Source organism: Myxine glutinosa, chromosome 1 (assembly GCF_964187855.1).
Source record: "Myxine glutinosa chromosome 1, kmMyxGlut1.1, whole genome shotgun sequence".
Lineage (NCBI taxonomy): Eukaryota > Metazoa > Chordata > Myxini > Myxiniformes > Myxinidae > Myxine > Myxine glutinosa.
The window spans coordinates 79,742,516-79,767,459 of NC_136261.1; the positions used below are offsets into that span (position 1 = coordinate 79,742,516).

At 44.3% G+C, this 24,944-nt stretch overlaps 1 protein-coding gene across 1 annotated transcript in view; it reads right to left on the minus strand.

The window, feature by feature from the left end:
* Positions 1–24,944, minus strand: part of FREM1 (FRAS1 related extracellular matrix 1) — a 204,023-nt gene that overhangs the window by 146,007 nt on the left and 33,072 nt on the right. The window contains exons 9-11 of the mRNA XM_068114049.2: positions 24,168–24,367; positions 20,360–20,501; positions 18,309–18,451 (exon numbers count right to left, since the gene is read on the minus strand). Coding sequence (XP_067970150.2) covers positions 18,309–18,451; positions 20,360–20,501; positions 24,168–24,367 — 485 coding nt within the window. The remainder of the gene's footprint in view (positions 1–18,308; positions 18,452–20,359; positions 20,502–24,167; positions 24,368–24,944) is intronic.

The window sequence follows — 24,944 nt, forward strand, 5'->3', positions numbered from 1 at the left end:
CCCATGTGCTCCACGGGGTTACCACGAAGGGGCTGACTGTCAGCTCCTCGTCAAGGGCGGAGCCCGGTAACCCCCCGCACCCAATAAGAAGCGGCGGGCCGATTCCATCTGGGGCGGAGCTAACGAGCCGAGGGCGTGTCACTCCCCGCTGGATATACGCAGCCACTTACCGGAGGTGACGTAAGATGCGCCCCCAGCTTGGAGAAAGAACGTCACCTTCTAGCGCTGAGAGAGACCTCCCGCATCTCTGGACCGGACCGGGTCGATTCTGCCCCTGAGCCAAGGTGCACCTTGAGCCATCGACTACCTGCCCCTCCTTGCCATCAATCCCTGTGTGAGTCAGTCTTGTCCCGTTTATCTGTGGTCTGTCGGGGCTAATATAAGACCGTGTTTAAGTGCCCACCTTTCTATGCTGTACCTCTTGTCAGTGTAATCTAAACGTTCTGCAAATCCATATTATAACCTCCTCCGGAGGTCTTGAGAACTGTACCCCTGGTGTCGTGTCATTTAATCCCAGCCGTTGTGTCCTTTCCTTAATTGATTTAGCATAGCGCGATTTGGCCAACGTTCGAGTGGAATCGGGTAAACTGTGCAGACGCGGTCATACCAAACCGCTCGGTAAACTAACATCCAAAACCGCGTCTGTAACATTTGGTGTCGAGGAGTTGGATTCGGACCTGGGACTAAATTCATTTAGCCCAAATTTTGGAACACCAATTGTACTATTAGAGTAACATTTGGTGTCGGGAAGTGGGATTCGATCCGGAGCGCGTTTCACGCACTCGAAATTATAACGGCGAAATTTGATTGTGTTTTACAAAAAAAAAAAAAAAACCCGAATTTTGAAAGTCGCGCTATGGCAGACCAAGACGGCTGGGTTCCGGTAGAGGAGAGTGAGGCAGGGTCGATCCAGGACCAAAATGAGGGACATGAGGAGAGCGAAGCAGTGAGGGTAGCAGGGTCGCAAAATGGCGTCGTCGCGCACGAGGTTACGGGCGCGCAAAATGGCACCTCGCACGAGCGCGCGGTAGCCGAGCCCGCTGTATCAACGGGCTTTAACATGCAGCCGATTGACATGCAGGCCCTCATTGCGCAGCTACAGGCAGCTGTACAGATGAGTATGGGGAGCCAAATTGAGCGATTGGGTGAGCGATTGGAGGGCCAAATGGGGGTAATGGGGAACCGGATGGATGCTCAGGGTGAGCGATTGGAGGGCCAAATGGGGGTAATGAGGGACGAAGCGAGGGGTACCGGTGAGGGATTAGACAAGAAATTAGAGGGGTTAGACAATGGGATAGAAGGGGTGAAACATGGGTTAATGGGGGTGGAAAATAGAATGGCTGCCCAGGAGAATCAGATAGAGGGAGTGAAAAATGGGTTAGAGGGGTTAGAAAACAGTATGGAAGGCAAATTGAGGGACATGAGGGACCAAGCGGAAAGGGAAGTTAAACAAATGGGGCAGCAGATAGAGGAGGTTAGAATGGGGGTAGAAACCAAACTGGATGCTCACAGGGAGGAAATGGAGCAGATGAGGGTGGCATCTGGGCAGGAGATGCAAGTGATGGGAGAGGAGATCAGAAGAGGGGTGAGTGAGGAGGTCGGAGGAGTGCGCGAGGAGGTGAGGCACTGTAAGGAGCACATGGAGAAGGAGGTGAGAAAGGGGACTGTAAAATTGCAAGGGGGCATAGAGGACCTGACGCAGGAGGTGTAACAGCTGACGGAGGGACAAAAAGAACTAACGGACCAGGTAAAGAAGAACACAGCGGTAATAGGAGGGTTAAAAGCGACACAAAATGACCTAAAAAATGACTTGGTAGTGTGGAAGTGTAATTCAGTGTAACTTATTAATTGGCACTGGTAACTTATTGGTTGACCTAGTAACAAAGCAGATGCATTTTACATGCAAACTCTGTGGGGGACGGGTTTGTAAATGAGTTAGGAATGTGCACGAACATGATGGTCTCTTGAAACACCTGGTCACAGCCCCAGGCTGGAGCACCCCCCTATTGTTTGATAAAAGGAACTCACAGCAGGGGGGGGGGCTAGCTGGCGCCAGGAAGGCGACCGGTGACGTCGGCGGAGAGGAGATTACGAGTTCAGCGGACAGAGGATTAAGTCGAGTTCAGCGGACAGAGAAAAGTCACGGATGGAACGGTTTAAATGATTCTATTATTCGTGTGCTTGCATATGCGTACGGTATACGCTGGGTGTTAAGAGCCTTACTCTGGTCTGCGGGCAAGTCGGCTCATGAAGTGCACCATGAGGCGATTTGTTTGCCGGGTCGGTAAGGTCCGTACACGTGTACAATCGTGTACACCCGTTTTAAATAGAGAATTTTTTTTCAGTTTTCCCGCCATAACTAAAACTTGTTGTTTTTTTTGGACGAAATTTGCTAGATAAATAGCATGGGTGACACGGATTAAATGATTTTATGATTATGAATTAATGAGAAAATGATTTTATATTTAAATATAAAAATTGATCTGCTTGGTGTTAGTTTAAGGGCTGTTCCAAATTTATCTTGATTATGAGACAAAAACAGCAGAATGGGAATCAACAGACAATGGAACAGCTCGCGACGAGTGTTTGTGGGTGACAACCACCCTCTGGTCGAGGCTCATAGAAGGGGTGATGCTTACTGATTCGGCACGCTTAAAATAGGTGCTAATGGTGGGATGTCAGAGGTTTTGGCGTGGGCTTAATAGTCACACTGTTTGAAAAATAATGCTCGATGCAACATGATCCTAAAAAGAACCCATCCCTACATCTACCCCAGAGACAGACAAAAAGAGATAGACAGAGTGAGACAAAGTGAGAAAGAGAGACAGACAGAGAGAGATAGACAGAAAAAGAAAGAAAGAGAGACATAGAGACAAACAGAGATAAAGATGATAGTCAGACACATAGAGAGAGACAGACAAAAAGAGATAGACAGAGTGAGACAAAGTGAGAAAGAGAGACAGACAGAGAGAGATAGACAGAAAAAGAAAGAAAGAGAGACATAGAGACAAACAGAGATAAAGATGATAGTCAGACACATAGAGAGAGACAGACAAAAAGAGATAGACAGAGTGAGACAAAGTGAGAAAGAGAGACAGACAGAGAGAGATAGACAGAAAAAGAAAGAAAGAGAGACATAGAGACAAACAGAGATAAAGATGATAGTCAGACACATAGAGAGAGACAGACAAAAAGAGATAGACAGAGTGAGACAAAGTGAGAAAGAGAGACAGACAGAGAGAGATAGACAGAAAAAAGAAAGAAAGAGAGACATAGAGACAAACAGAGATAAAGATGATAGTCAGAGTCAGACACATAGAGAGAGACAGACAGAGAGAGATAGACAGAGAGAGAAAGAGAGAGAGACATAGAGACAAACAGAGATAAAGATGATAGTCAGACACATAGAGAGAGACAGACAAAAAGAGATAGACAGAGTGATGACCAAGTGAGATTGGATTGTGGTTTCAAAGTTTTGTTGTTGTTGTTTGCACGCATGTTTTTTGCAAGCACGTACGGGCGAGCACGTACGTGCGGGCACGCCCTAGTATATATAAACCAGAGGTAATATTAAGTTATGGAATTAATTGCTTTCAACAATGCAAAGGGTGACAAAATATGGGATTTTAATGGGATTTTTTAATGGGATATTGGTTTAGGAATGTTTAGAGGTCATTGCAATGTGATAATAACTTGTTGGAACTTGTTGTTGGAACTTGTTGTTGGAACTTGCTGTTGGAACTTGTTGTTGGAACTTGTTGGAACTTGTTGTTGGAACTTGCTGTTGGAACTTGTTGTTGGAACTTGTTGTTGGAACTTGTTGGAACTTGTTGTTGGAACTTGTTGTTGGAACTTGCTGTTGGCACTTGTTGGAACTTGTTGGAACTTGTTGTTGGAACTTGTTGGAACTTGCTGTTGGAACTTGCTGTTGGAACTTGTTGGAACTTGTTGTTGGAACTTGTTGTTGGAACTTGTTGTTGGAACTTGCTGTTGGAACTTGTTGGAACTTGTTGTTGGAACTTGCTGTTGGAACTTGCTGTTGGAACTTGTTGGAACTTGTTGTTGGAACTTGCTGTTGGCACTTGTTGGAACTTGTTGGAACTTGTTGTTGGAACTTGTTGTTGGAACTTGCTGTTGGAACTTGCTGTTGGAACTTGTTGTTGGAACTTGTTGTTGGAACTTGCTGTTGGAACTTGCTGTTGGAACTTGTTGGAACTTGTTGTTGGAACTTGTTGTTGGAACTTGCTGTTGGCACTTGTTGGAACTTGTTGGAACTTGTTGTTGGAACTTGTTGTTGGAACTTGTTGTTGGAACTTGCTGTTGGAACTTGCTGTTGGAACTTGTTGGAACTTGTTGTTGGAACTTGTTGTTGGAACCCGTACTTATTTAATTAATTACATTTCTTATTACATTACAGTAATTACATTACAGTAATTACCTGAGGTAATTACAGTAATTACAGTTCCGGTAATTACAGTAATTACAGTAATCATTACAGTAATTGCAGTAATCTTATTACAGTAATTACATTACATTAACTCAGGCACCTTTTGAGTAAGGAAGCTGATATTTGGACATGACACTGACCAAGGGATGTGGCTGTCAAGGAAAATATTGATTTATTGATTAATCATTTAATAAATTAACTCGTTGATTTATAAATGACTTATTTAATTAAAATTCCTGAGAGATACATCTTCGGATGAAATACTTGCAGATTGGTTATGCTATGAGCCAATTGATTAAGGAAAATATTTTGTGATGGCCATATTGGCAATTTCGTGGCCATATTCGTGGCAACTCAGTTAGTGCCACTGCACCTTTAAAATGCATCCCTGCGTTCATTTTTCGATCGATTGAGTTGAAATTTTGAACAATCGGATCTGGACTGTCGTTGTTAACGACTCTAGCACGCACTCGTCCAATCAGGATGGAGCGGTATGGTCCCCGGATCATCACTGCCCGCAGTTTTAATTAATTTTACTTTTTCTCTTGGGCATATAATTTTGAAGACATGCATGTCATGATAGAGGAAATGTTTGTTCTGTTAAACGGAATAAATGTTGTTTATTTGTGTGGGTGTGTATTTTTGTGAATTTGGATATATTTTTCACGACTAATTCCAGTTAACATCCTGCACAATTTGCTCGTTTGCTGGCCGAGTCGAAATTGCGTTGAGTTTCTATGGCATGCGCCATTAAAAGCGCAGTGTAATGGTTGAGCTCCCTTTATTTCGTTTTGGTCATGCGGATGAGCAAACAAAGTGACAAATGCTGCGACTGGAGCAGTAAAGGCGATGTTTTTTAAATGGAAACGATTTAATGAGGAATTAAAAGTGGGAGGGGGCAACACCACGCATACCTCTTTTAAGGTGTGTATAAACCCTGGAATAAACGTGGGAGGGGGCAACACCACGCATACCTCTTTTGAGGTGTGTATAAACCCTGGAATATTTCAGCAATCAATACGATGCTGAAATGATGTAATTTATTGTGTAATATGGTCGACCTTGGGTTTGTTTGGGTTTGTTGTTTATTTTTGTGGGTGTCTATTTTGAGTATTTTGGATATATTTTCACGACTAATTCCAGTTATCGTCCTGCAAAAGGTCTGCTCGTTCTTTTCCTTTGAGTCGTAAATTCCTGTTGAACTCTCATTAAAAAGCGGAATTAAGTACGCTGTGTGATGATGGAGATCCTTGATGATGAATCAGGAATAGTGAATGAGCAGACAAATATCACGGATGGTACACCAGATAGGGAAAATGTAGATGAAACCCCTTTTGCTCAGGTGCTGTGTAGCGCTGCACAAAGATCCATATGAGCGGGGCCTGGGTGCTGTGTAATTAGTACACAAAGAACCAATTACTAGGGTGCTGAATAAACACAAAGATCCATTTTTGGAGCTGGTTCTCCCGGTGCTGTGATTTATTCAAAGAACCAAATCTTGCAAGAATTAAGATATGATTTGTCGACATTAGAAATACTTTAATATATGTAACGATTTTGTAACGATCATCCTGCAAAAGGTCTGCTCGTTCTTTTTCCTTTGAGTCATAAATTCCTGTTGAATTCTCATTAAAATGCGGAATTAAGTACGCTGTGTGATGATGGAGATCCTTGATGACGAATCAGGAATAGGGAATGAGCAAACAAATATCACGGATGCTGCGGCTAGAGCAGTGGAAGCGATTTTTGAATTGTTCAATGATTATTCGATATTGTTATGACTTTTTGTCAATAGGTATACTAAGTGGCCATGAGGTAGCCTGTTGCTATGTACAGTTTTATTCTATTGTTGATTATACCACATAGCTGTGGTGATAAAGGAAATGTTCGTTTAAATAGATGATTATGATAGGACCATGACTATAAAATCATGATGATTATTATGAATGATATCATAGGATTCAAATGCAGAATGATTGCATGAACTTGGGAAAGAACTTTCAAGCCCTATGGGATAAATTGGGTATTACAAGCAATGGAGTTTCAAAATTTAGCATGATTGAAGGAATTTGACAGTCCCATTACAGGAGTTTTACGAAATTTATATTGCCAAGAGATTTTGGGTACTATTAAAAGGAAAATGATGAGATATTTTTCCTAAAGAACTTTAATATCTGGCATCCATTTTGGCTGTCTCACGAATGAAGGATGAGTTGCCTTTAGTGGTTGCAAAGAAAAATTTGTGGAGACCAGGCAAAATGGGAAAATATGTCAGATATGACCCTAGGACAGGACGGCGATTCATCAATTGACATGAGGTACGAATCCGAGGTGACGACCGATGAAATTCGATCTCAGTCAATGGATGGACCTGTCCTGACATCATTGGGGAAAGGGCTTATGCAAGGAGTCATTCAAAATGATTAATTTGATTTATTGATGAATATTGATGAATTAATTGAAATTGAATAATTGATTGAATTGTTAATTGATTGAATCTAATTGATTGAATTTAATTGCATAAATTGAACTGAATAAATTGAATTGAATATATTGATTGTTTGATTGATGAAAATGCGGTCTCAAGAAAGAAGCTTTGATATCTTTGCGAGATATTATCAATGTGGAGACAACCTGGGAAAATTGAGCAAGGTGGTGAGTTTATATACAGATATATATGTGCGGTTACCATTGTGTGATTTCCCCGTCAAACAGAGCGGACACCTGAGGATTCACCCACTTCATACTGACCCTCCGGCTCATCTGCAAATACTGATCTGTGAGATTGGATTGTGCAAAAGCCACAGCTGAGGGAGATTCTCTGGAAATCACCGTGCGAACAGGTGGAGAGATCCTTCCTGGAGGTACGAGTGAAGCTTTAGAGGAACCTGGAACAAGCTACAACACATCCAACGCTACTTTGATAAAAGGCAGAATGGGAAATGGAGCCTGCAAGAACACACAAGGACAACCAGAGATTCCACAAAAAGGTACTTGTACACATCATATGTACGACCGTTATGGTGCCGAAGCTATAAGGCAGGTCGAGAATTGGTATTTGTGGACAAAGGGACATGATGAGGAGTTTCCAAGAGATGGTACATTTGAGCGAAGTCGATTGGAAAGATTGGAACAAAGATTGAAAGCCAGGAAGAGACATAATCTAACGGTAGACTGGCTTGCATTCCATCTTTGGGATGGTGAATCCAGACAACGGGAACAGCAAGAACGGATAACGGAACTAGAACTTAAAATAAAAAGGATACAGGATACAGTGGAGGAGACAAATGCACAACTGCCCTCGAAATTAGGAATGAAAGTCACAGTTGTCCCATCTGATTTCCAGTTGTCTCCCCAAAAAGGACGGTACAGAGAATTTTTTCGTGTTTCAGGAGATAACGAGAGATTGCAGTGGCAACTCAGGGATGTAGAGATGCAGCCCAGCAATACAAGTGCACAGGCGCACAGATCAGACAACGACAGAAACCGGTGTTTCGAGTGTGGAAAGATGGGACATTGGAGAAGAAGATGTCCGTATGTCAACAGGAAGACAAGGTCATGGGGCAAACCAAGATCAAGGGTACCAGTGCTTACCGGTACCTCAGACAATGATTAGGCCTTCATTGCTGCAAATCCCAAATGATGATTGGCCTCAACAGATTCGATTACTGGACAAACATGAACAACTGTCAATGATTCTTGTGTCTGAAAAGTTTTCAGAGCAAGAATGATTCATTTTTCTTTTTGCTTGTTAACAAATTAATAATTAATTGATAAAATGCCAAAATTGGATCTTCTATTTTGGGCACAGCAATTTTAAATTTACAAAGTTTGGAACAATTGCGTTGCAATTGTTGGCAAACCAAGTAACAAGAGTCACATGATGATCAGGTGGGAATTTCGGACTATTGTTCCGCACGATTGATAGGTCAATGGTCGACTGACATGCAAATGGGTGTGTAGTCAAAATTTGGATAGATTATTGTGAAGGCAGAAAGGGTAATTTCAATTTGACATCATAAGGGTTTTCTAAGAATGGACTTCTGGTTTATTTGTCTATAAGCATTTTGAATTTGATTGACAAATTTTATGAAATTGAAATAAAATTGACACCCATCTGATCTGTAAATAATGGTTCCAACGCAAACAAATATGCATAATGCATGTGTGTGTGTTTTTTTGTGTATCAATCTTACAAGATTGTTGACACCGACAGTGTGCCTGTCTGGAAATGGATAGTTATATGTGGATGGGATTGGGATATGTGGATGGGATTGAATATCCAGAGAATCCGTAAAATAAAATAGAAATATAATTTGATTATGAACATTATCTCTTTTGTCAAGGGAAATGGAATATAAAAAAAAAAATTTTGATGTGCTGGGTTATGAGCAGCCATTAATTAATAGTAAAATTGTGAGTAATTTTGGGATTCCATTTTTGATAGAATGTATATGAGAATAACATCTATTTATGGATATGAGCTTCATAAAAGGAAATGAGGAAGTACAAAATCATCCAAATTTGGGAGAGGTCTTACACTAACTTCCCAGAATACTCTGCTCATGGATTTTATATATATAAACTTGAATTTTATCAGCATATAAATTGTGCTGTATGTATGGATGTGTTTTAGGCATAGATGATATGGGAAAAGAGTAAAGAAAATTTTGCTGGTTTGAACTATTGTGGGTTTTTCAGTTCTGGAGTTTAAACAAAGTCACTGGTTAACAGATGAGAAAGGATAGTAAATAAATTATTCTCTGCTGGGCAAATTAAGTACGATATTACTAAGACTTATGAGAGCTATTGTTCCGCCTTACAGCAGTGGAAAATTATTGGAAAAATTAGATCCAACATAATGAATCTATAAAAGAATGTGATAGGGATAATATCCTCAATTTGTACTAATTATTTGATTGTGGGTAAAGGAATTAAGTCATCGTAGTGGATTGTTAACAGCAGCCTGAAAATGTCCTGAGAGTGTGCATCCATGTAATCAGAAATCCCAGATTTGTTTTTACAAACAACATTTTGGTAGAGGTCTTGTGTGGAACACTTCCTTGGTAGATAAAAACGGTACTGCATGCTGGCAGCCACTTTTGCGGCCAGTTAGGCCAAACAAATTGAGAGGAAATTGTAGTTAAATACGTAAGTTACACATGGCTATTTGTAAAAAAGGAAATTTGTTGAGATGGGAAACATTTTTTCGAAGGTTTATTAAGGTGTTATAATATGACATGTGGCAAGGCAAACTATTGGATGGGAAAATTAGATCTGGCTATAGAATAAATTTATTGACCCCTTGAAGTTAATCCTTCGAATCATTGTTTCACTGGCATTTTTGTTCAAATTGGAAATAGTTTGGTAGAGCTTTGGTTAAAACCTTTGGTTGCGGTATCTTGGAACGAATTGATAAACCATAGGAGATTGATAAGAATAGAAACAAATATGGACCCAAAATAGAAAGTTGGATTCATGCCTCTCATTGCAAGCAAGCACATGGGGCTAAGGTGGACGATCCCACAGAAAATGAGGCTGCACCTAGCAGCCCAGCAGAACATTCAGTGGTAGAAAAATGATAGTCATGATTTACAGTCATTTGAATTACATTTTAACACCCCTTGCATTGATAAACATTACATTTTCAACATGTGATATTCCTACTTGGAATAGTGACATTTATTTGCCTACATGACATACAATTACCTGCTGATATTAATACAGCATGAGTGAAAAAATGTATCACAACTACACTCATGATCAGGGGATTGAGTTCAACCCCGGGAGATAGGGGGATCAGGGTAAGACAAATAATCTGATTATGTTACATATTAAGGGATTTTCTTTATTTACCTTTTAGGAAGCTTGTTAGTTTGGTATATAATGTTAAATGTCATCGACATATAACTATGTCATAGATATGAATATATACAAGGAGTAGCAGACTTGTTTGTTGGTTTAGTAGTTATATTGGCAATTGTTTTAGTGGTGGCTTGCTTGAAAGCCTTAGTGACGGTGTGTTTGAATAAGGTAACCAACAACACGATGATAACGCATGAAGTGACAAATGAGGAAAGAAATGTGGAACCAGAAAAGGAAGACTTTTATGGCGACATAAATACTGAGATTAAAAGACTAAATCAAGTGATGTTGCAAATGAATACAGTAGAATTAAGATAATGGCATAACGACAATGTTATGAGTTGTGTCAATTACAATATCAATGAACTCATATCACCACGAGTGACACACTGTTAGGAGAAAAAAAAAAAAAAAAAAGAGAGAAAAGAAAAAGTGGAGAGGAATTATGGTAATAATACATTATGCTTAATTTGTTGGTTTGGGAAAATTGTTGTTGGGAATTAGGTATTCCCGTGTGTGATTGTAATCATATACAATGCTATTCTTAGTTTAGTAATAAAATACATACCTGATTGAATATTATTTGTGTGACGCATATAAATGAATATAACTTTTTGTGTTAAGGAAAAACAACAAATTGTTGAATGTGAAACTGTCGGAAGATATACATGATTATGCTGATTTCATGGTAAGATGTACCCTATCTGATTCAGTGTGTGCGGAAAGCAGATTCAGATATGACTGAGCATAAGGATAAGACGAGATCACATTTTGGAGGGATTGCTAACGGAATTGGGAAGAAGAAAGAAAGAAAATTTGTGGCTAAAAAATGAAGTTAATCGTGGCATACACCCTCTTTCTCAAAGAATGATGAAGACATTCTCCCGTGTAACTTGGAGATGAATGCTTACCTTCACCAAGGAAATTTATGTGACCATTTGCCTGGATCACACTGCAACATATGAAAGAAAGGCGATCACTTACTCTTGTTCGAAGACTTCGAACATTCACCACATCAGAAGTTGCAGGACAACGACATTTTACCTGCAACCTCTGTGAAATGCGGGGACATATGTTATTACTTCACCAACGTCCGGGGAACCAGCATGGAGCTGCAAAAAACGGCTGTGCCCTTGTCACAACAGCTGTGCACGATTCTGCTGGATTGCTCCTGGTAAGGACCATGAATGACCTGAACACCATGGTCCCAACATCATTGTGGATGCATCCGGCATCCCTGTTCCACATCTTGCTGGCCAATCAATGTCACACCAATACTTGCTGCCCACTCACAATAAGGGAGGAGGCAAGTCAACTACAACTGGGTGAAGGCCTTGTTCAGGAATTACTATGGTTTACAGCAAAAAGTGGCAAGAATGCTACAAGGAGAGCAGGGTCAGTCTATGACTCCGCAATGTTACCACAACAGCGAAATCCTACACGAAGTAGTGCAGGAGCTATGAAGACATTAGGAGAAAATGTTTCATACCTGGATTCAAACACAAGTGATCAGCCCTTCCTTTCAAACAAAGTCAACATTTGTGTGGAGGCAAACGTTTTTGCCAGATGGTGCAGATGCTTTACAAAACTTGAAAATGAAGTGAAATTGTTGTATCTTGGTGATGGTGAAGTGTTGTTTTGAAAATATATTTGTGATGCAAATGCAATAGATTGAACAATATGGAAGGAGTCAATGACCAACGAAATGTTTTGTGATTCTTGCAGGATGACGGTGTATGCCTAAGGGAATTTGATTACCAAAGTTATGATTATTTACTTATACTTGTAATGATGTTTACTTGTAGTGATTGATTGTTTACTTATATTGATGTTTAGATTAATGGTTAATATAAACAAAAACAAAAAGATGAGGGAATTGTGGAAGTGTAATTCAGTGTAACTTATTAATTGGCACTGGTAACTTATTGGTTGACCTAGTAACAAAGCAGATGCATTTTACATGCAAACTCTGTGGGGGACGGGTTTGTAAATGAGTTAGGAATGTGCACGAACATGATGGTCTCTTGAAACACCTGGTCACAGCCCCAGGCTGGAGCACCCCCCTATTGTTTGATAAAAGGAACTCACAGCAGGGGGGGGGCTAGCTGGCGCCAGGAAGGCGACCGGTGACGTCGGCGGAGAGGAGATTACGAGTTCAGCGGACAGAGGATTAAGTCGAGTTGGTCCATATAAGCGGGAGCTGCGGCTGGAGTCGAGAGGACTTGCTGCGAGGAGCTCTGACGAACGGGACCATGGCGGAGGAACATCAGCCGAACGAAAAGGACCATGGAAAAGAGTTAATCTCAGCCATTGAATAATGCGGTATTATTTGGTAAATGGAATCAAGTGAATAACCAGTTAATAAAGTTGTGACCTTTTGTAAAACCTGTTTCCGACCATTGGCGTCTTGAGTCTCACCCTCCACTTCCGCGACAGTAGCGACGAAGAGGGAATGTCAGATGGTACGTGAGGGACTGACAACGAGGTTGGACGAGGTGATAGAGGTAATGGAGACGAAGGACCGGCAGGTGAGGACGCACATGGAAACGGTCAAGGTAGCCTTAGAGGATGAGCTTGAGGAGACGTACCGGGACATAAAAGAGGTGAAGCAGAAATTAGAAGAAGTGGAAGAAGGGGTGAGCGAAATTAAGAAGCGACGGAGAGGGGATAAGAAAGAGATAAAAGAGGAGGTAAAAGAATTGGTCCAAAGTCTGTATTTGGATCGTGATGATGATGTGCTCATTAACCGGATGAGGGATTCGCAGGTGATGGAGGAGAAGCGAAGAGGAAGAGGACCCGGTGTAAGTGGTGACCAATATGGTCGTGCGTATGATGCGCCAGGGGATTTAAGAAGCTTGGGGGTCGAGATGGACCCGGGTGTTCGTGAGAGGCCGTTGGTGAAGTGTGCGACAGGTCTGGTGTGCGAAAAAGGAGGTGTGCAAGAAAGTCCGACTCTGGGGTATGTGAGGAAAAAGTGCGTGCCAAGGAGTGAGGGTGCTGGCGAGAGTGAGTCGGTCGTAGCGCGTGTGCGAGGGAGCACATGGAAGCGCGGTGTGGTAAGTGTTACAGAGGGTGTGACGGGAGAGTGTGCGCAAGAGTGTGCGCGAGAAAGGTGTGTGACGGACAGGTGCATGGGGAAAGAGTGCGCTGTCAAAGGCAAGGAAGAATGCACGCCTGTGGTGAGTGTTACAGAGGGTGTGACGGGAGAGTGTGCGCAAGAGTGTGCGCGAGAAAGGTGTGTGACGGACAGGTGCATGGGGAAAGAGTGCGCTGTCAAAGGCAAGGAAGAATGCACGCCTGTGGTGAGTGTTACAGAGGGTGTGACGGGAGAGTGTGCGCAAGAGTGTGCGCGAGAGAGGTGTGTAACGGACGGGTGCATGAGGAAAGAGTGCGCTGTCAAGAGTAAGGGTGAGTGCGCTGTCAAGAGTGGTGGTGAGAGTAGTGAGAGTGACAAGGAGCGTGAGTTGGTTGTGACAGGTGAGAAAGGAAGCACACCTGGAATGGTAGGGCGTGAGTGGGAATGCACGCTGGAATTGGTCGTGAGGCACGTGGTTGGGTGTGCGAGTGATAGCACACCTGTGATTGTCACAGAGGAGGTGACCGAGGAGGGGGCGCGAAGAGGTGTGTTGGTGAGGTGTGCGAGCGACGAATGTGTGCCAAGGTGCTCGGTGGTCAGGTGTGTGACCAAGGCTGTGAGTGGAATGAGTGTACCGAGGTGTGCAAGGAAAGGTACGAGGAGCATGGAAACGGCTGGAGGTATGAGCAAGAAAGGGGTAGCGTATGCTTGTAACCAGGCAGGTGAAGCATCGACGGTAACCGGGGTAGAGTTTAGAACGACTTATAGCCGAATCGGGCCCTCGGTGCGTGCCGGGCCTCGCTTTGAAGGGCCGCGTCCGTGCTCCACTAGGCGGAGCGGGCAGCTGGATAGGAAGGGTCGTCATGGCGACCACGTTTTGTTGAGACGTGCCGGCAGGTCGAGATCGGGACATTGGATGGCTCCACGCCGAGATGGTGCATGGGGTCTCGGGCCGGGTAAGCCCCCGTCCCTGCCCCGAATGCGGGACGTATCCAGCCGCTGGCACCAAACAACCCGCATTCATGGCTTGGCTGTACGAAGCCGGGCTTTGGACAGGAATTGGCGCACCGATAGGCATTAGTGAGTAGACTGGGTGATGAGGATAGTGTTTTGGCCCCAAAATTAGAGAAAAACTAAATTTGATGATTGGCAAAGGATTGGCAGTAATGATTGGCAGATGATGGGTAGTGATTGGCAAATTTTTGATTTGTTGAAATTTGATGTGCAAAATTGGTAGTGAGCGATGTGCCCGGTGGGTAAGAGTGGCATCCCTGCCACCCTTCCCATGTGGGGGCAAAGGAGCTATAGTTTATGGGGTGTATGGCAGTGAAAACTAGCCCGGGTGGGTTAGGATATTGATAGGGCCCTAGAAGATGACATCAGGTGACAAGATTTAAGTTAGTGACTGATACCTGTAGTGGGGACGCAGGTAGATTAGTGTGGATTATAATGACGAGGGAGCGCAATAGTTTAAAGGGACGACTGGGAAGCGCAAGTTTCAGAGGGGAGTAGTTAGATGAGATGATGCTGTGTGAGAGCTGGACAGGTGTGTGGAGCAGTGTGGAGCAGTGAGTGTTGTGGATCAGCGCGAATGCGCTTGGGGAGAGAAGGGTGCAGGTGGCACCAGGTGTGAGAGCACAGGTGTGCAAGTACAGGTGTGTGGAGTACATGGAGTATTGGAATGAGTGGTGTGGAGAGAGTTGGAGTAAGTGGTACGGAGTGGTGTGCATGGTGCGAAGGTGTGGATGGGGGAAGAGTGGACCCCTTTCACGAGTACCCGGGGCGGGTAGTGTAAGTGTTAGGTAGAGGGTATAGGTAAATTGTGGTTGGATATTGGCATTTGTGGTGCGGTTGCAGAATGGTATTGTGGATGGGTGCATTAGTGTTGTGGAAATGGCTGGGCGTGTAGCCTGTTAGTGTGTGTAGTTGGTTGGGCACTCCACCACTGTGAGGATGTCGGCCAGGTGAGGCCGCAGGTGGGCTCTGGGAGCCGTTAGTGTCAGTGGGGCCCGAGGATCCGGAGGACGGACCCGGGTAGCCCAGTGCCAGAGAGGGCACTGAGTGGGGAGAGCGCCAGAGGGCCTTCCCCAGGTAGTTAGGTTAGGGTAAGGAGCAGGTAAGCTCGGAGGCAACTGCAGTGGTGGAGGTGTGCAGGTGGGTAGACCTGCGGGGAGAGCTACACGTCGCGGCCCAGAAATTGTGCGAGGGCACCGGGAGATGAATCGGGGGAGTGAGACCCCAAATTGAAAAGCACCACAGTTTGGTCAATGGGAATTGGTTTTTAGAACCCATCGTGTAAGAGGGCCAATGGTTTGGCAGGAGAAAGACCCCGGGTAATGTAAAGTTGTTAAAGTCATTTAGGAAATAGTTAGGATTGATGAACCTGTCGCACCATACGCAGCCACTTACCTGTGGTGATGATGACTCCACACCTGTGTTTTCTTTGTTCTGTGTGCAGGAAAAGAGAATTGCTGTTTGGATTTGTGAGACGCATCACGACGTGGATGAGACATTGGGGTGATTCCATCTCTCCCTCCTTAGGAGGGACTGATGATGAATTGGTGATGGCAAATTTTGATGAGAGTTGAAAATGGCAAATTTGATTGGTTAGGAGGGAGAGAAGACGAATTTGGTTTATGGGAGGAACGGGGAAGACAGTAGGGACGTTTGTTGATTTGTAAAGTAGATGTTTATGGGTAGTGTTGTGTTTTGTGAATACAGTAAGGGGTAAGGGAGGGGCAATGTAGGTTACCTGGTGGGGGGGGGGGGCGTACGGCAGGAACGTACCTGTCTCACCTGGTTCCCATGTGCCCCCAGTGTGCATCACCTTGTATTGCGTGCACTTTTGCGCCCTTACCACCTTACTCACTTGTCTTTTCTTTTGTCTCCCACCTCCGAGGATCTGGCTTTGGGGCAGAGAGAGAGGAGAGAGAGGTGCTGGCTCCGCAGTTGTGGGCCTGCACTTTCGCTGCTTGCTGCCGGGATCGATACACCATATGGACCGCAATGTTTGTGGCCGCCCACCATGGACCGCAGTTCTCTTGCGGGCAAGCACCACCCGTGGATGGACCTATGGGTCAACGTGGCACCTATGCCAGACAGGTGAACCACTAATAGTTGGCCCCCTGACGGCCACAATAAAGAAATGGACGCGGTTGGCGCCTTTCTTTATTTTTTAAAGAAGCCAGAAGGCCAAGTACACCACAGGAAGGCAAGACCAGCGGCAGAACATCGGCCGGCTGCGACACCACCGGTGATTGTTGAACACTTTATTGGTGCACCGGATGGTGCTGACTGTGTTATGGGGTGGTGCTTTTGGTGCTTGGAAGGGGTGCTCTGCACATTATTAAAGGCCGTAAGGCCACAGAGCACTCGTGGGTTGGTGTATCGATGCTGGCATGCGTGCTCTCTCTATGCATAACATCTGCATGTGTTCCTCCAAAAACAGGTCCTGGATCGTAGTGTAAATATCAGCGTAGTCTTGTGTAAATAATGCTCCCTACCGGCTGTATGTTTAGTTTGAGGATTCTTTCCGCGATTCGGTTATCCTGTGGGTGTGTTTCTGTGAGGAGAAGGGTGCAACGTCGCAGGGGGACATATTTACTCATTTGTGAACATCTGTAAAACTGTCGCACTCAGGGTAGAGTTAATAGTAGAGTGAACTACATCTGAGTGCCACACTAAAGTAGGTAAGAATTTATCGGGTCGGGACGCCCCGAGGTAGAGAAGGGTGCAATGTTGCGGATATGGGATTTGGCCTCCATCCATATCCGCTTGTAAATATTCCCCTATTTCCCCAATACTCCCCAACTATCCCCAATCCCCCATTCCCTAGTCCCATTGTCTGTAAACAACACTCTGTAGAACCGACCTTCCCCTTTTTCCCCCATTAAATGTCGCACCCAGGTTCACCGCATCTCACGTAGACAACTATAGGACATCTTGCTAGTTATTCTTAGTCTATGTCAGTTAAGGACTCGTTTCCATTAATTCTGACTCTTCGTTGCACCAGAATGTGATTGTATGGCACCAGTAGTGAGTTTAGGACCTCCCAATACCTCCCCACAACCTCATCTCCGCATCCTCCCATCATCTCATGGAACTACAACAACAACTACAACAACAGAGGGGGGCAGCGCGGCGCGGCGCGGGGAGTGTGCGTCCTCACTCCGGCTTGGTTAGCCGCCATTGCCCATGTGCTCCACGGGGTTACCACGAAGGGGCTGACTGTCAGCTCCTCGTCAAGGGCGGAGCCCGGTAACCCCCCGCACCTAATAAGAAGCGGCGGGCCGATTCCATCTGGGGCGGAGCTAACGAGCCGAGGGCGTGTCACTCCCCGCTGGATATACGCAGCCACTTACCGGAGGTGACGTAAGATGCGCCCCCAGCTTGGAGAAAGAACGTCACCTTCTAGCGCTGAGAGAGACCTCCCGCATCTCTGGACCGGACCGGGTCGATTCTGCCCCTGAGCCAAGGTGCACCTTGAGCCATCGACTACCTGCCCCTCCTTGCCATCAATCCCTGTGTGAGTCAGTCTTGTCCCGTTTATCTGTGGTCTGTCGGGGCTAATATAAGACCGTGTTTAAGTGCCCACCTTTCTATGCTGTACCTCTTGTCAGTGTAATCTAAACGTTCTGCAAATCCATATTATAACCTCCTCCGGAGGTCTTGAGAACTGTACCCCTGGTGTCGTGTCATTTAATCCCAGCCGTTGTGTCCTTTCCTTAATTGATTTAGCATAGCGCGATTTGGCCAACGTTCGAGTGGAATCGGGTAAACTGTGCAGACGCCGTCATACCAAACCGCTCGGTAAACTAACATCCAAAACCGCGTCTGTAACAGTATTAAGACATTGTAAAGATGTGGTAAAACAATAACATCTTTTGACTGCCACAAGACATTCATCTGCCGCCAGCCTACCTGCTCATCAGAGTGGTTGGGCGGTTCGTGACTGTCGAACAGGATGAACTCAAAAGAGTCCTGTGTTTTTTCACCACCCAGGTGGTGATAGGAAATCTTTCCCATCAACAAATCATGTTGTCGGAAGCTGGTCACTTGTTTTCCTAGACACAACACAAGGCACTGTTTGGGAGTGAGGAAGATGGAGGATAATTCGGTTTAACTCTTCTAAAATCGATGCATTGCTCTCGCTCATCAAAAGAATGAGAAGCATGAGAAAAGTTGCCATGTATTTATTTTGAATGCAAATTGATGTAAAGTTTGTCATTCCCTTTCCCAAAATGTTCCTTCACAAACTTTTTTTTCCTTCGCTTCCCACTCCATCCACATTTCCACACCCTCTGTTCTTTTTTTCTCCCATCACTTCAACCAACCAATTTGAAGTGAATTGGGTGAAAATTGGCACTTTTATGCAGCCTTGCCCTTTGACCCTTTGATGTAAAAAAAAAAATGAAGGAATTAGCTTCTAGCTTTTCATTGGTGAACCAATTGAGTGACCCAATGTGCAAATTCTTAAAATTTCAGGTCAATCAGATGAAAATTGATGATTTTATGTGACGCTGACCTTTAACCTTTTGACCAAGTTAGTAATTATGAAGATAATCCGTTGTCTTAATTATACTTCAATCCCCTTTGCCTCCACCAACCCTCAAGCACACATGAAGATAATCCCAAAGAAGACAGCTACTCCGAGTTCTTAGCATCCTTTTTTTGACGGAAATAAAAGGTTTTCAACCAATGCATGGAAAAAGTTGTCTTCTTGCAAGTAGTATCCTGCATCTGTGCCGCTGATGCAGTGCCCCCTCTAGGTTAGGGCAGGGACTTATAATTTTTTTCTGGGCATCGGCGATAGCTCGACTCTTTTTCGCAAAGGACACCGTGGGATCTTTAACATCCACCAACTAATGCCAGCAGACGGAACACGCAGTATAAAGTCCATCTGAGGCACGACACACACATTGATGAATCACCCAGCTTGTGAAACACCAGTCTGGGCCAATATTCAAAGCTAGGCTAGACGGCTCTGCTACTAGTGCACTTAGTTCGAAGGTCTCCCACAGAGAGGGAGAGGGAGGGAGAGAGAGGGAGAGAGAGATAGAGAGAGATAGAGAGAACTGGGGGGGCGGGGGGGGTAGGGGGAGAGGGAGGAGGGGTGGGAGAGCGAGAAGGGGGTGGGAGGGGGAGAGGGGTGGGAGAGGGAGAGGGGGTGGGAGAGAGAGAGAGAGGGGGTGGGAGACACAGAGGGAGAGAGAGAGAGGTGGGAGAGAGAGGGGGTGGGAGACAGAGAGGGAGAGAGTGTGGGAAAGAGAGAGAAAGGGGGGGGGGGGGATGGGAGAGAGAGAGGAGGAGAGAGGGAGAGAGAGGGGGGGAGTGTGAGACACAGAGGGAGAGAGAGGGAGAGAGAGAGATGGAGAGAGAGGGAGAGAGAGGGAGAGAGAGAGAGAGAGATAGATGGAGAGAGATAGAGAGAAGGGGGGGTAGGGGGAGAGGGAGGAGGGGTGGGAGAGCGAGAAGGGGGTGGGAGGGGGAGGGGGGTGGGAGCGGGAGAGGGGGTGGGAGAGGGAGAGGGGTGGGAGAGAGAGAGAGGGGGGGTGGGAGACAGAGAGGGAGAGAGTGTGGGAGAGAGAGAGAGAGAGAGAGGAGGGGGGGATGGGAGAGAGAGAGAGGGAGAGAGAGAGAGAGAGAGAGAGAGAGAGAGAGGGGGGGGTGGGAGAGAGAGAGGGAGAGAGAGGGGGAGTGTGAGACACAGAGGGAGGGAGAGAGAGAGAGAGAGAGAGAGAGAGAGAGAGAGAGAGAGAGAGAGAGAGAGACAAGAGGCAATCTTGCCAATCCTTCCTGGAAACAAAATAACCATACTTAGTCATCCTCTTCAACCAACGAATCAATCAATTATAAGGAAGAAAAATACAAGCCTAAGGGATGGTGTGAAGTCCACATAAAACAGGATTAATTAATTACTACATCTATGTCAGAAATTCATTTTGCATTACATTCGCAAAAACAAGCAGTACCGAGAGTGTTGTGCCTCGTTTTTAGAAGCAGACGACCCTCTTGTGGCGGCTTCATCACTGTAAACGTGATGAGTTCATCACGTGAGTCAGTATCAGATGCTTTCAGAACATTTGTGAGAGTCACTGCCTCACCTTTGCACAACTTTTGGGAAACATACAGACGGTAGACAACTCTTAAGACTCGGTGATTGTGGGTTCATGAGCAAAACATTTGAGTGTTCAGATGATTGTAAAGAAAATCGTATCAGTCACATATAGACACCGTGATGAAAAGCAGTATCAAAACCTGAAAGCATCTGAAAATGCAAAGCCCTTCCGCATTCGTTTGTTATCAGAGGTCTTGTTCCGTATGCTCAAATAACAAAAAGAGTTTAAAAAGAATTCAAAATGAAAATTGATTATTTTATGTCGCCTTGACCTTTGAGCTTTAGATCTAAAAATAATCAGCTTCTAGCTTTTGATTGGTGAACCAATTGAGTGACCCGATATGCAAATTCTTTAAATTTTAAGTGAATTGGGTGCAAATTGGCGCTTTTATGCAGCCTTGACCTTTGACCTTTTGATGTAACAAAAAATAACGAATTAGCTTCTAGCTTTTGATTGGTGAACCAATTGAGTGACCCAATATGCAAATTCTTAAAATTTCAGGTCAATCAGATGAAAATTGATGATTTTATGTGACGTTGACCTTTGACCTTTTGACCAAGTTATTAATTTACCCTCTCCATATTCTTATCATAAAGCTTTGGTGAAAATTTGATGACAAAACTCAAATGGTAAATTTAAATTTCACGCCAATTGGAGGAAAATTTATGATTTTACGCAACCTTGACCTTTGACCTTTGATGTAAAAAAAACAATTGCCTTCTAGCTTTTTATTGGTGAACCAATTGAGTGACCCAATATGCACATTCTTAAAATTTCAGGTCAATCAGATGAAAATTGATGATTTTATGTGACGTTGACCTTTGACCTTTTGACCAAGTTATTAATTTACCCTCTCCATATTCTTATGATAAAGCTTTGGTGAAAATTTGATGACAAAACTCAAATGGTAAATTTAAATTTCAGGCCAATTGGAGGAAAATTTATGATTTTACGCAACCTTGACCTTTGACCTTTTGATGTAAAAAAAAAAACTATCAGCTTGTAGCTTTTGATTGGTGAACCAATTCAGTGACCCAACATGCAGATTTTTAAAATTTCAGGTCAACCCAGACAGACAGACAGACACATAAGTGATTACAATACCCCGTCTCCTGCTGCGCAGAGGACTGGCTGATAAAGAAAAGCAACAAATGCAATAGGTTTAAGTGGAACGAAAAACTAGTGTTGATTGTGAAGGCAGAGGTCGATCTGGGTCAGTGGACAGGTGGAACACTGCATGGAAAGACCAGAACATTGATTGAGGTATGCTACCTGCCATGGGAAGTGAGGAGAAGATCAGTTGATACTCTTTTGCTCCGATGACGGGTTAACACCCGAAAGGTCAGCCTCATTCAGAAAAGGTCAGATGACCCGAAAGGTCATCAGTGAACATCCTATTGATTCCATCAACTGTGATAGATTAAGGGTGAGAAGGGGTTAATATGAACCCTTTGGGAATATCAACTTCAAGAAAGCCATGGCTATCGACAGAACGACTTGAGAGAATATCTACGGGTACTTTCAACAGCCGCATAACTTATTTGTGGCATCAAATTGTCAGGAAGAACAATACTTTACATAAATACCATCAGTCTACTTCAACATTGGCAAATCTGAACTTTTGACAACAACGCACAAGGCTTTCATTTGCAGCTCATGGAGAGCTGCCTTCCCCTTTTGGGCTGGCGCTCTTGCCTTGCACTTTGCCATTCTTGATGCCGAGGAAAGCAAGGCCCTCAAAATCATGGAGATCTCCTGCGACGAAACAGGGTGTCTAGACAGGTTATTTTCGTATCGCAGATAGGTTGGTGGCCTCTCTGTATTCCACCGTCTCCTTTTTGGTCTTGCACCCTCTTCCCTCTTGGCTCTCTCTCTCCCAGGCAGAGTGCATTCAGAAAGTATTCAGACCCCTTCACTTTTTTCACATTTTGTTATGTTGCAGCCTTATGCTGAAATCGTTTAAATTCATTTTGTTCCCTCATCAATCTACACTCAATACCCCATAATGACAAAGAGAAAACAGGATTTTAGAAAGTTTTGCAAATTTATTTAAAAAAAAAAACTGAAACATCACATTGACATAAGTATTCAGACCCTTTGCTATGACACTTGAAATTGAGCTCAGGTGCCTCTCATTTCTCTTGATCATCTTTGAGATGTTTCTACACCTTGATTGGAGTCCATCTGTGGTAAATTCAATTGATTGGACATGATTTGGAAAGGCACACACCTGTCTATATTTAAGGTCTCACAGCAGACAATGCATATCAGAGCAAAAACCAAGCCATGAGGTCCAAGAAACTGCCTGCAGAGCTCAGAGACAGGATTGTGTCGAGGCACAGATCTGGGGAAGTCTACAAAAAAATTCTGCTGCATTGAAGGTTCCCAAGAGCACAGTGGCCTCCATAATTCTTAAATGGAAGAAGTTTGGAACAACCAGGACTCTTCCTAGAGCTGGCCGCCCGGCCAAACTGAGCAATCGGGGGGAAGGGCCTTGGTAAGAGAGGTGACCAAGAACTCGATGGTCACTCTGGCTGAGCTTCAGAGATCCTGTGTGGAGATGGGAGAAACTTCCAGAAGGACAACCATCACTGCAACACTCCACCGATCGGGGCTTTATGGCAGAGTGGCCAGACGGAAGCCTCTCCTCAGTGAAAGACACAGGAAAGCCCACAGAATCTTGTTTCTCACAGACTGAGTCCTTTAGGTGCTTTTTTGCAAACTCCAAGCGGGCTTTCATGTCGAGGAATCGAGGAATAAATTAGTTTTGGAAAAAAAAATGATGACGTCATTGGTCACATGGTTCGGCCGCCATATTTGTTTTAACACCAAAGCCTTAAAAACCACTGAAAATACATCCTGGCGAGGGTTTGCAATCTCTGATTGCTCTTTTTCTTGTTTTGTATGTAATGAAGAAGGAATGCCTACACTGGTAACTAATCCTGCATGTCTGCCATTTTCATTGAACTCGAAACTCGGGAGCAGTCTGTGGGTGGGGACGGGGTTGAGAGCAGGGGGTGGGGGAATTTACCTCGTGCAATTATTGCTAATAATTCCACCATGTCTTCAGCAGGGGTCAGTAAACCACTTGCACTGTGGCGCATGCACAGACGCCTCACAGGTGGTTTGGGGGTGGAGGGGGTCGTGACCCGCCTATGACCAGACCCTGGGTACTGCCAGTATGCAAATTTTGAGGTGAATCGGCCAAAAGAACGCAAGTCGTCTCCCACCATCCCCGCAGGTGTGTGTGTGTGTGGCAGAGGGGGGATTTTTGCTTGTGCCCATGACCTGACCCTGGGTACGACTAATGCGTATGAGAAATTTGGTGGAGATCGGCCCAGCCCTATTTTTTTTTTCCTATGATTTTAAGATGTACAGCCAAAGAGAAAAGCCAAGATGATGTCATTAGTTCCTTTTGGCAGTCAGCCCTGCAACTAACATTCCTGGAAAATGTAGGGATTCCGGGCATCCAGGGATGTGAATGGGGATCTCTCTGGAAATGAAGCAAACATCAACAGGCACTCACACAAACGAGCAATCATCCTATGAGAGATGAAAGATGCTAAAAAATATTTTGTGCAAAACGAGCGAAGGCTCCACAACATGCTCTTAAAGTCCTGAAAACGTGAAGCTTATGCCAGCTACGATGACTGAACTCTACCTCCAGAGCAAGATGGTTGAGCAAGAAGGGTGGACTGTCATCCTTCGGTACGATGTGTATTGGGAATTTGTGACGTATGCTGTGCTGGCCATCCGTGATGTGAAGCAACACAAAATCGCTTGTCGTATCACTGTCGTCATGGTGATAACGGACTACGCCATCAACTATGTCCTGCACCGAGAACATGAAACGCCTTCCACCTGCATCCACCATGATAAAGATGAAAGCTGTCAATATCAAAAACAATGGCAGTACATTTAATTCAAACAACTGAGTAATTGTGAGGGAGAAGGACATCATGCTTCTGTTACAATCATCTTAATGCTCAATATAGGCCTATAAATGAACATCTCATTAAATCTATTACCAGAACCATAATTGGTACATCCACTTATATCACAAGGTTATATCACAATGAAGACAATTGTCTATAATGCAGGACAACGCAAGCTCTACTGAAGAAAGAGTCCTGGATATATAAGCTACTATGGGTCACTCAAACTGTGGCCTAACCCTAACCCTAACAACTCAGATTATGGTTATGGTTATGGTTATGGTTAGGATTAGGGTTAGGGTTAGGGTTGTTAGGGTTAGGGTTAGGGTTAGGGTTGTTAGGGTTGTTAGGGTTAGGGTTAGGGTTGTTGTTAGGGTTAGGATTGTTAGGGTTAGGGTTGTTAGGGTTGTTAGAGTTGTTAGGGTTAGGGTTGTTAGGGTTGTTAGGGTTAGGGTTAGGGTTGTTGTTAGGGTTAGGATTGTTAGGGTTAGGGTTAGGGTTAG